We start from the raw sequence: 12,849 nt of genomic DNA, 5'->3' as shown, positions 1-12,849 counted from the left end.
GCAAGCATCATCTTTCTAAAGCTTGAACCCTACTTACTCTCCAAGAGAGGATAAACCAATTTTTATTGCCGCTTGGGTTCTAGGTATAATAGGTTACTAGGAATTTCCTTGTGGATATCGAGGATTATTATGGAAGCAATAAAAGGATACAATTTAAAACAAAGAGAAACCCAGGTGCTGTGAAGAAGGGCACAGGATCCAAAGGTTTTTTTTAAACTTTATTTCTGACTCCAAAGAATTCTCAGACACCCCATTGGGCCCAGTGAACTGAGAGAAAGACCACCAGCAGGGACACATTTAGAGTATCCCAGAGCTACGCTTGGCCAGGACACTGTTAGCTGAGTATTTGGTCTTTGCAGGAATGGAAACTTCACATCCCCTGGGTCGTTGCCCCTACACTCCGGCTGTTCAGTGAGAGTAGGAACCTTCCCCTGTGTAAGATGTTCCATCCTTCCTTCCATTATTCCATAAAGATTCCTCCTGCAGCAACCTGCTGGATGCCTAGTAGGTAATAGTGTTGGGCTGCTTTACCTATACTTTGGGGTTTAACTGAGCGTACTTGAGAACGCTCAGTTGGAAAAAGAAGGAAGTGGACACCTCAGATATACAACCTTCTGAACAACAGTGTACTTTTACTGTCCAAATCTTGAAGTGGACTGGTTACATATTAGAATGAATATTCATGACAGGTAAGCTAAATTCCAAATGTTATCCAGAGTTCTCTTGAGTAGTGTACTCTTTGAGTGGGAGCACTTAGTATTCAACTAGTAAATAAATGCCAAAACAAAGTGGCTGGCATGCAAGATTTGCATATATACCAAAGAGTAGCTCATAGAGAGATATAAAGGGTAAATCAGGACATTTGACCCTATAAAATAAGAAATCAGAATCCAAAACCAGACTCAATATATAGATCACATTGTGTTGCTAAATAAAAAGGTGTTATTTTATCATCTCATTCAGCCCTGGCCTTCAAATGCATTTAAACTAGCCAGTAACCTTAAGAAACTCAGAACAAATCAAAGATAAATAGGCCCAGAGTTGGTACCCTAACATATATATTTCCCACATCAAGTTTCTAATGGAAATAAGCCCTTGAAATACACACCCACACATACTCACACACAAATAACACCAGTTTCTATACCAGATACTTCCAACTTTCACTTAACATAATTAATTCTTCCTCTAACAATGCTAGAAGTCAGAGTACATGTTCAAGAAATTAATATAAAATAATTCCTGATTTTTTTAGAGTAAGATGTTCTGAAACTAGGAGGCGGATAACTAAAGATAAATTCTGAAAACAAGCAGTGTAGTGAAGGATAGAGAATTGAAGTTGTAAAGTAAATTATACTGAACCATTACATGGGATATAGAGACAAAATACTGGACTTGTTGGAAACACACAGATCAATAGATTCTACTTAGACAGCTAAAGTGCCCTTTATATGCATCCTATTTCAGTTTGTTGTCTCTAATAGTAGGTGATACATTTCTAGTTACACGATACACTACAGTAATAAGATGCATGATGTCCTTTCTAAACAGTAATTAAACTTTTACTTCATTCAAAAGAGAATGATTTGACACCATTAAAAATCAATTTTTACTGATCTCATCTTAGTTTTAATCTTCTTTTGGTGTCAATGATACTTTAAATGATTTCTTAAATCAGGATTTTTTTGTAAAGGTGAGAAGAAATTTGTTGAAATATAAGATTTAGGGAATAAAAAATCTTCTGTAAAGGTAGTTTTAATGCAAGACATACCAAACTTCAAAGATACAATAACAGAATAAAAAGCAGAGCTTAGGGCTTCCCTGGTGGCGCAGTGGTTGAAAGTCCGCCTCCCGATGCAGGGGACATGGGTTCGTGCCCCGGTCCGGGAAGATTCCACATGCCGCAGAGCGGCTGGGCCCATGAGCCATGGCCACTGAGCCTGCACATCCGGAGCCTGTGCTCCGCAACGGGAGAGGCCACAACAGTGAGAGGCCTGTGTACCGCAAACAAAAAAAAGAAGCAGAGCTTAAAATTATATTGTAAATGACATCATAAAACTTCCAGAGAACTATTTTATGAATAACTCACTATCAATCATGAATTACAGCAGAGATTTCTCGCAGCTCCACTATAGATTATTTGGAAAGGTCAAAGAGAAACCACTGTACCAAATGGGCATTGCCACTCAGTCAATGCAGAACAGAAGTTCCCAGATCTGGCTTTGCATTCAAGTCACATGCAGTGCTTTTATAAAAACTTCTATTACCAGGATCTACCCCAGAGATACTCATAAAGTGGCTCTAAAGGGAGGCCTCAGATTCTATGAATTGATTCTTACTTTATTTTTTTTTAGAAATTAACCATATTACATATATTACATATGTAGCTAGACTCCAGAACCACTAGCCTAGCAGATCCCAATAAACATCCAGAAGGAGCTGAGTATATAGATCTCAATACCTTTTAGTAGTGGTGAAAAATATGGAGATGAGAGGAGGTGGACTTGCTCAGCTCTACACATGGACATACAAAGTGAAGCCCTTACTTTCTCCAAAAATAGTTTCAAGACTGCAACTGATTCCTAGACAGAGAGTGAGGAATGGGAAACTCTGTTATAAGAGAGTAGTTGTGAGAACATGTGTCCTTATGTTTAATGCATATTACCTTCCAAAACATCAAAACTAAATCTCTTTCTGAGTCATGCCAAATACTTAACACAGTTATATCCACTAAGAATGTATTATTGTAGAAAAAAATTATTCACTTGGGTTTTGACTATTGCCACTATGATTCAACAAGATTGAATTTAAATAAAATCCATCCTAGTCATATCACAACTTGGCCAAAGACCAGGGGAAAGAAATAGATGGCTGACATTCTGGAAACTTACTTTCTTGGATTGCAAATCAAAATCAGTTTCATTCATTTGAGTGAATCTGGATTTGTGGTTCCAGGTAATCACATCGCAATACTACACCAATTGCTTCATTTGTCAGGCTAGGACCTACGGTACAACAGCTACTGAAGCATATGAATCAGAACTCACTTGCTCCATCTCAGCTGTCAGTCAAAGGAGGCCTCACTGGCAGTAATGAGTACATCAAGCAGAATGAGCACCCAAGCACTTTTCAAAAACATCACAGGGTACGGACAGGAGGAGGGAGCGTGGAAAAGACAAGAGATATCAGGAAAGGAGACAGCTGAATAGACTCCACATCGCAGGTTCCATCCTTAATGGCCACAAGAAATGGCAGAATAACCTTTTCCTGAAGGTGAAAATTAGCATTATTTTTTGTCCACAGGAAAAAAATTAGGAAAACCACAGGAATGGTGGGATCAATGTATGAACATAGGCTTTTGTTTATTTCTTATCACACCAAGAGACCACAACTCTTGAATCGTAGCACCCTCTTCTTAGCCATACAAACACAGCACCATTTCAAAGACAGAGAAAATGGATTTTGCTGAGGTCCTTCACAAAATCCAGCTAAGAATTCAGGAACAAAAAGAGATTAGCACATTTCTTAAGATGGATAATTGTGCTGCATTTTACCTTATTTATTATTTTATGGGCAATTCGATGTGCAATTAAAATGTGATCTGGCTTTTAAATAATAGGTGAAGAAAATAAGTCTATTAGTGCCGTAATTTAGATCTCATTAGGGAGAAAGCAAGAGAAACATTAAAATCAACCTCTAGTAAGCTCCAAGCTTCATTAGCACATATAGCTCCTTCCACTGAAAATGTGTTCTCTGGTGTCAGGTGTTAAGTTATTAATGCCAAATTTCTACCCCAAAAGGGTGCTTATAACAGACTCCAGTTAAGGCTGAATAACTGCTCAAAGACAAATTCCAATTTAAAGAATGATGCTAATTAACTTCCTCAATAAAAAAGTTTTTGTATATTTTTTTAAAGATTTATTTATTTTTTTGGCTGCATCAGGTCTTAGTTGCAGCATGCGGGATCTTTCATTGTGGCATGCAGGCTCTTCATTGTGGCGTGTGGGCTTCTCTCTAGCTGTGGCGTCTGGGTTTTCTCTCTCTAATTGTGATGCATGGGTTCCAGAGCGCGTGGGCTCCGTAGTTTGCAGCACGCGGGCTCGCTAGTCGAGGTGTGCGAGCTCAGTAGTTGTGGCATGCGGGCTTAGTTGACCTGCGGCATGTGGGATATTAGTCCCCAGACCAGGGATCAAACCTGCATCCCCTGCATTATAAGGTGGATTCTTTACCACTGGACCACCAGGGAAGTCCCAATTAAAAAGTTTTATTATAGTTTGCTTATAGGTCATAGACTATAGTCTATATAGAGCATATGTGAATTTTTATAAGTGCAGTTAGTTTCTTAGATTTTTTGGATGTGCTGTGTAGTTTTTGGCCACATAAAGCAAATATTTTTGACATGTTCTTTTATTTTCTATATTATAAAATGCCATTTAAGTAAATTAATTATGAAGGTCTGTTATGGGTTGAATTGCATTTCCCCAAAATTCCTGTGTTGAAGTCCTAATCCCTTAAAATGTAACTTTATTCAGAGAAGGTTCTCTACAGAGATAATCAAGTTAAAATGAAGCCACTAGTGTAGGCTAATTCAATAGGAATGGTGTCCTTATAAGAAGGGAAAATTTGGACACAGACACATATGGAGAGAAGATGATGTGAAGATAAAAGGAATAAGATGTCAATCTCCAATGCAAGGAAAGAGGCAGATCCTTTCCTCACAGCCCTCAGAACAAATCAACCCTACAGACACATCGATCCCATACTTTTAGCATCCGGAACTGTGAGACAATGAATTTCTGCTGTTTAAGCCATCTGGTTGGTGGCACTTTTTTATGGCAGCCCCAGGAAATGAATATAAGGTGTAAAATTCAGACTTAAAATATATACAATTATCCAGACTCTTCAAATATCCATATATCAGGTGCACTTAAAGTTAAGCATTTGAATAGATATTTTTCACCTTTCATCCTGATGTTTGGAATTCTAAAAATGCAACTAACGTTTGATTGTGGTGCCAAATTGTTCTTTATACACAATACTACCCACACTCCTTCCTTTACTCAGGTCCTTCAATCCATCACCTGAGTACCTCCAATGTAGAGGAAGAGACCATCAGGCCCCTGGCTGGGCTATTTGTCTTTTTTCTTGCTCTAATAACTCAGTTCTAAAGTCCTGAGGTATCTATCAATAGTTTTGATAAATACAGTAGAGTCTTGGGCCCCTTTGCTTGGCTTTCAGGGAATGCGCCTCATTGGAGAATTACCTGAAATGTATAAGAGCACAGTCTCTCAGACTCATGATTTCGTCAGACTCTTAGTCCCATAGAGTTTGGTCTTCTTAGTTTTGCATATGTGTTGGCCTGAAATTTGGTTTATATGCCATATTGACAGATTGTACTGGTAAATACGGCAACTAGCACACTTCACTTTCTTAAAGTCAATCACAAGGTACCACAGACTAAGACAAATAACTAGGCTAGCAGCCTCAATTGGTTCCCTTGATACAAATTTCAACAAAATGTTCCATTAAAATATCCTCTTGGCATGTTAATTTTGTTTCCAATGCTGAGCATTCCTTGAAAGAGTAAAATGTCATGTTTAATATTTCTTCACATAATGAACTTGAAAGGATTTCTTCAAAATTAATCACTTGCATAATGAATTAGGAACCACAGAAGACCAAGGAAGTAATAAAAAATTAAGCATGTGAAATTTTTTATATTTATTCTACAGTCATCCTTTCTATTCAAGAAAAGTGTAATGATGCCTGCTTTTTGCCAGGTACTCAACAATCGGTGGTGAGCAAGACAGTCAAGGTATGCCCTTATTGGAGCCTACTTTCTTTGAGGAAGACAGACAATAAATGAATAAATATCCAAAATGTATAAAATTTATAAATTAATTTGTCATGTGCTATTGAGGACTTAAACAGGGAGTTAAAATAGAGAAACACAGAGGAATCAGAATTCAAGTAAGACAATCAGGTAGTTCCTTCCTGAAAAGGTGACATTATTTTTCTTTTAATTGAAGTATAGTTGATTTACAATGTTGTGTTAATTTATGCCATACAGCAAAGTGATTCAGTTATGCATATACGTACATTCTTTTTTATATTCTTTTCCATTATGGTTTATCATTGAATATAGCTCCCTGTGCTGTACAGTAGGACCTTATTATTTATCCATTCTATATATACTAGCTTGCATCTGCTAACCCCAAACTCCTCCCTCATCCCTCATCCACTCCCCCTCCCCCTTGGCAACCACAAGTCTGTTCTCTATATCTGTGTCATTTCTGTTTTGTAGATAAGTTCATTTGTCTCATATTTTAGATTCCAAATATAAGTGATATCGTATGGTATTTGTCTTTCTGTTTCTGACTAACTTCACTTAACATAATAACTCTAGGTCCATCCGTATTGCTGCAAATGTCATTATTTCATTCCTTTTTATGGTTGAGTAGTATTCCATTGCATATATGTACCACATCTTCTTTATCCATTCATTTGTCAATGGACATTTAGGTTGTTTCCATGTCTTGGCTATTGTGAATAGTGCTGCTGTGAACATAGGGATGCATGTATCTTTTTGACTTACAGTTCTGTCTGGATATATGCCCAGGAGTGGGATTGCTGGATCATATGGTAATTCTATTTTTAGTTTTTTGAGGAACCTCCATACCGTTTTCCATAGTGGCTGCACCAACTTACATTCCTACAGACAGTTTAATGTCCCTTGAAAAGGTGACATTAAAACTGAGACATGATATAGAGGGACTTCCCTGGTGGTCCAGTGGTTAAGACTCCAAGCTTCCACTGCAGGGGGCACAGGTTCTGTCCCTGGTCGGGGAACTAAGATCCCACATGCTGCTTGATATGGCCAAAAAAACCCCAAACAAACAAACAAAACCCTGAGACATGATGTAGAAAAAGGAGTAAGACATACAATGTTTTATGGTGAGGAAGAGAGGTATATACTTTAGGAACCAAGAGAAACGTAGAGACAGGAGTGAGGGGAATAAGGAAGAAGTGTGGCATGAGACAGATTGAAAAGACCATGCCAGGCCTCATTGATGTACTAAGGAATTTGTATAAGAATATAAAAGCAATGAAATGTCAATGAATGATATTTAAGTATAGGAGTCACATGGACTTATTTCATAATTTTTATAAGGTGACTCTGGCTGCTATGAGGAAGAGGGAAGACCTTTTGGATAGTGACAGCTTGGAATATAGTTAGTGGTACAGATAGAGAAGTGGATTAATTCAAGATGTACATTAGCAGTGGAACCAACAGAACTTGCACATTAATTGGATGAAAGGATTGAGAAAAGGGAAGATTATAAAATGACTCTAAGTTTTCTAATGTAATATTATAATTTACAATTGCTTAACCAGGTCTGCCCTCAATGAAGCCTATCTCTCTAAGTTTCCTTACTGCATATTTTTACAAGTTTCAGATTAACCAACATTTCATTGACTAGACATCATGCTAATGGCATCCATATGCCCAAAGTCTTGAGAATATCAAACTATTCAAACTTCCTTTCAGTTTTCCACTCAACTCTTTCAATTCTATTATGGAAATGTTAATAAGGTAGGGTTTTGTTTTGTTTTTTTGATGTAAGAACTTTGTACAGAGGATATGTTGCCCATCAATTAGATTTAACTCACATCAAGGAAATATCCATTGTAGGCAAACTGATACACAATGAAACTGATTGATTTATTTAATCAGTTCTCTAAAGAGTTATTTTTTAAAATTTATTCTTTGCACCTGTGGGTCTTTATTTCAGCTCTGGAACAAAAATGAATTTAGAAAACAAGACGGTTGGAAAAGTGAAAAAAATGATTTTTTTTATGTTAATTCTTCATCATTGCCAACTAATCATTTGATTTACTGAACTACAAGGAAGTTCTATTGTGAAAGGAATTCTATTATGTACTTTGAGCCACAGTAGGCGCTTTCCTTATAATTTTCTTGACCAAAAATAATCATCTGGGGTATTTGTATGGTTATTATTCATCTAGACTAGTGTTTCTTAAATATTAATGTACAGGGCTTCCCTGGTGGCGCAGTGGTTAAGAATCCACCTGCCAAAGCAGGGGACACAGGTTTGAGCCGTGGTCGGGGAAGATCCCACATGCTGTGGAGCAACTAAGCCCGTTCACCACAACTACTGAGCCCGCATGCCAAAATTACTGAAGCCTGCGCGCCTAGAGCCCGTGCTCCGCAACAAGAGAAGCCACTGCAATAAGAAGCCCGCGCGCCGCAACGAAGAGTAGCCCCCACTTGCCGCAACTAGAGAAAGCCCACACACAGCAACAAAGACCCAAGTCAGCCAAAAAATTAATTAATTAATTTATAAATTTAAAAAAAGTATATTAATGTACAGAGGAATCATCTGGGGATTATGATAGATGCAGATAGTGATTCAGTAAATCTAGGTTAGAGCCTGAGATTCTGCATTTTCACAACCTCCCCTGTAATATCAATGCTGCTGGCCCTTGGAACACACTTTGAGTAGCAAGGAGTACTCTAATAGTGATATTTAATCTATATGCTATTATGATATCATTCTACAATAGATCAATGCAATTCATAATGCTCAGGTGCACTGAGAAGTAAACAAAATAAGGTCCCTCTTGTAAGTAGAAACAAAAAGAGAAGCATTTTATCTCTACTGTTGATACTAATACTAGAGATCTAATAACTGCAGAGAGGCTTGCTATTTTTAAAAATTCTACTAATTACAGAAAAAATTTTAAATCTCTTTAGCCCTCTTTCTTGATTTCTCAGTGAAGAATCTGTAGGAAGCCAAATGGTTGTATTTACATAATGACCTTCCTTGGTTCTAAAACATTCCTCTTTTCTCCTTATTTACAGCGCTCATTGGCCTCTTGATAGGGGGAAAAATTCCCTCTTGTGTTATCTTTTTAAAGTGAAGCTTGAGATTTTTTACATGTGGATACTGAAAACTGGGGATGATACACACAAGACTTGAAATTTAGGGAACACCAAGGAATTTAAATGGTTGAGAACTCTGATGCAATTAGCAGTGTTGCAGTCAGGAGTGTCAGAAACTAGATAAGCTTCCAGAAAGACAAACAGAAACATCTCCTCTCCCCTATGAGATGTAAGTAGTTTAGATGACAGGTACAGAAGAGAGATTCATAGCTACAAATACTATAATATTGGGACTTAGAAAATCCCTGGGAAGTTTTGCTTCTTTCATTCAGCCTGGAATCAGGGCACATGTATTTCATGAGGACCAAAACAAAGTCATGACAGTCAATAAACCCACTTAAGGAGGTACAAATCAAAAAGGCCTCTGTTCACTTTATGTTACCCACAGATTCTGAGAATCCATAGATAGGGAAGAAAATCCACAGATATGCCAGATATCAGTGATACTTGGTCTACTTACATTATTTCTAACTAGGAAAGGTCTTAAATAAACAGTCGGGCATGTAGTCTAATACAATTCACAAAGACAATTAAACACCAATAATACCCAAACTAAAACTGTCATATTTAAATTGGTGAATTTCAAATAACCCTAATCATCACGAGAGTGCACTCAGTTATGTGGTGCCCTTATACGCAGTTAATTCATTCTGGCAATAGCTTCACAATACAGATTGATTTCAGATCATCCATTCCACTGAGCATGTATTAGCTTCCATCCACTGAAGTGCTTAATTGGGAAAAACTGGTCTTACATTTTTTAAGCTAAAATTGTCTCTTCCATGTTTCATGGTCAAGGACATCATCACCTCCAACTGCTGTGCTTAGATGTTTTCAAGATTTTTCAGGAACATTATTCTGCATTCACACCTGGGCTTAAGTGTGTGGAGAAATGTTTGGATTTCAAACTTTTGAAACATATCTGATATCTAAAACATCTGTCCGTTAAATAATATAAATCATCCATAGGCTTCTACTAAGAGAATTCAGTCCAGCAGCCAGAGACCCAACACCTATCAAGTCCCATCTGACACAGTTGATATTTCACAGTTTAATGTACACTTTCTATCTCTGTCTCAAATTACCTCCCTATTACATCTATCAAATTACCTTCCTATGGGCTTCCCTGGTGGCGCAGTGGTTGAGAGTCCGCCTGCCGATGCAGGGTACGCGGGTTTGTGCCCCGGTCTGGGAAGATCCCACATGCCACGAAGCGGCTGGGCCCGTGAGCCATGGCCGCTGAGCCTGCGCGTCTGGAGCCTGTGCTCCGCAACGGGAGAGGCCACAACAGTGAGAGGTCCGCGTACCGCAAAAAAAAAAAAAAAAAAAAAAAATTACCTCCCTATTACATCTATCAAATTACCAAATTACATCCCTATTATATTATCCCAAATTACATCTCTGTCCCAAATTACATGTATCCTATTGATCACTTCCATTATCCCACATACTCCTAGTTTATTCATACTTATGCTCTGTTTCCCTCGTAAGCTCTGTGTCCTCTACAAGCCTTAAGTGTGAGTGTTTCTCAGGGTTCCAAACTCTGGTCTCTCTTCGATTTATATACTCTTAAGTTATCTCACTAATATACGCTGCCATCTATAACTGCCACCTACATGCTGGTAAATTCCAAATCTACTGCCTCCAGCTCAGATCTCAACGCTCTATTGGAATTCTCCACTTATAGTCCCGTAAGTATCACCTGAACTCGTTTTCACCATCTTCCAATCTTTGCTCCCGACCCACAAACCTGATTCTCCCCAGTTGCTCTAGATTTCCATGTATTGTGCCACAAGCTGCCCAGTCACCTAAGCCAGGAAACTTTTCTTCCTTCTTTCTGCTTCCCCTCTCTACAGTCATTAACCCATTCATACAAGTCAAACTCCTGAAAAGCTGCAGAATCGGTCCCCTGTTCTCCATTCCCATTGCTTTCCTTCAGAGCCTCAACACTCAAGAAGTGCATTACACTAACAGCCTCCTAAGTGATCTCCCAGTCGGTCTCCCGTCTACATTGTAGCTAAAGTGATCTTTCTAAAACACAAATCTGATCACATGACCCTACTGCCGAAAATACTAAGGTGACTACCCATCACTTTCATATGAAGTCTCAAGTCTTTGGCCTGACCCTTTGGAATCTGACCCCGACGTAGGTCTCTCATTCTGAAGCCCCATATGAACCCCACCGTCCAATTTAGGGGAGATACTTGTAATTCTTCTGAAGCACCACGCACTCTCCCTTCCCTGACATTTATCCTGCTGTTCTTCCTCTTGGAATGCATTTTCACTGCTCATCTATCTGATTAAACCTATTCAATCTTCCTTGGTCCTCCACTTAGGTCCTCCTTCTTTGTGTTCCCATAACATATACACACCTTTATTTCAGTCTCTGACCTCTCTCACTAGAAATTTGGGGTTTTCTGAGCATTTCTCCTACTATACTGTGTACCCCTTGAGAACAAGCATGACATCTTATTGATCACCTTATTTCCAGAACTTAACATTGTATCCAGCATAACGTTAGCAATTAAAAGCAAACAGGTGATTGAATAAATGAATGAGTGAATGAACAACTGTAGAAATGTCTTTACTTACTCAAAATATTTGGTTTATTCAACTACATGATGGTTCTTACAACTATCACCAATTGAACAGCCTTTCTATAACTTTTGCAAAACTCTGGTGAAGATATTTTTAATTGTGTTATCCCAAGGATATATGTTAAATTGCTGGTTGAAATTAGTTTAAAAATAACAATTTTCTCTGCAAAGTGAAAGCTGTTTTTAGCCAAAATATAAAACTATATTTATATCCTTTTTTTGCCTTAACTACCAAAAAAGTTAAAGACAAATTTAGTGTTCAATAGTAGTAATTAGACCATCTCAAGTCCCTGATAATTTCTATCCCATTTCGTCTCATAAATGTTCTATTTCTATCCTAAATTACTTTACTACACATGATTTATTCTCTAAATTCTTTTGTTATAAATGATTTTAACATTTGTAAGTAGGCAGAGAATGGTGGCAAAACCTAATCCTTCAAAGTATGTGTTTCTTCCACCTTAAGTCCCAGGCATTAGAGAGCCACATCAAAGTGAAGACTGAGGGTGGGAGGGGGACGAATTAGGAGTATGGGGTTAACAAACTACTACACATAAAGTAGATAGGCAACAAGAATTTACTGTATGTCACAGGGCATTATATTCAATATCTTGTAATAACCTATAATGGAAGATAATCAGAAAAAAAATAACAATCACTTTGCTGTACCCCTGAAACTAATACAATATCATAAATCAACTATACTTCAATTTTTTAAAAAGTCAAGACCAGCCTCTATCTGAGCCATACAGACTTCTGGCAACCTATCAGAATCTGAGTTTTCTGGTTAGTCTGGTTCTGCAGCTATGCACGTCGATCCAAACGTCCCACTCACATAAAACTGACTGCATATTATAACCACCAGTACAATTTATCTGCAATGCTAAAGTTCCACTCATGCTTGGAATGTGGTCACATTTTTATTAATTATAACCCATGGACCATAGCCGTAAGTTTCATTTCATGCCATGTAGCATTTTAAATGTTAGCTGTTAATGCAGGTGGACAAATTTAGCAGACGATAACAAACGTGATTCACAATCCAGCTCCATACAAGAACCTCCTGGGGGCAGCTTTTGAAACACTTACACCAGATCCTCAATTAAAATGTAATTTCTGAAGCAGTAGGGTGGGGCCTACCATCATTTTTTCCAAGTACCCCAAGTGATTCTACTGTACACTGAGACTTGAGAATCAATGGCTCAGAGCCGGGGAAAGAGGTCCAAGTTAGAGATAAATATTGGTCATATTTCTCTTAACAGAAGATTGCCTATCAGATTTTTTAAA

The 12,849-nt window shown here is 38.0% G+C and overlaps 1 protein-coding gene across 6 annotated transcripts in view; it reads right to left on the bottom strand.

Annotated features, from left to right (window-relative positions):
* The window catches only part of EPM2A (EPM2A glucan phosphatase, laforin), a 202,871-nt gene that overhangs the window by 55,905 nt on the left and 134,117 nt on the right, over nucleotides 1–12,849 (bottom strand). Inside the window, exon 3 of one of the 6 annotated variants that reach the window (XM_060029841.1) lies at nucleotides 10,076–10,225. The exons of the other annotated variants lie outside the window; for them this stretch is intronic. Within the exon in view, the coding sequence (XP_059885824.1) occupies nucleotides 10,076–10,225 (150 nt within the window). The remainder of the gene's footprint in view (nucleotides 1–10,075; nucleotides 10,226–12,849) is intronic. 6 annotated transcript variants of the gene reach the window in all.

Source organism: Delphinus delphis, chromosome 14 (assembly GCF_949987515.2).
Source record: "Delphinus delphis chromosome 14, mDelDel1.2, whole genome shotgun sequence".
In the NCBI taxonomy this organism is placed as follows: domain Eukaryota; kingdom Metazoa; phylum Chordata; class Mammalia; order Artiodactyla; family Delphinidae; genus Delphinus; species Delphinus delphis.
Note: the sequence above shows the minus strand (reverse complement) of the source record. Positions and strands in the feature narration are given on the sequence as shown.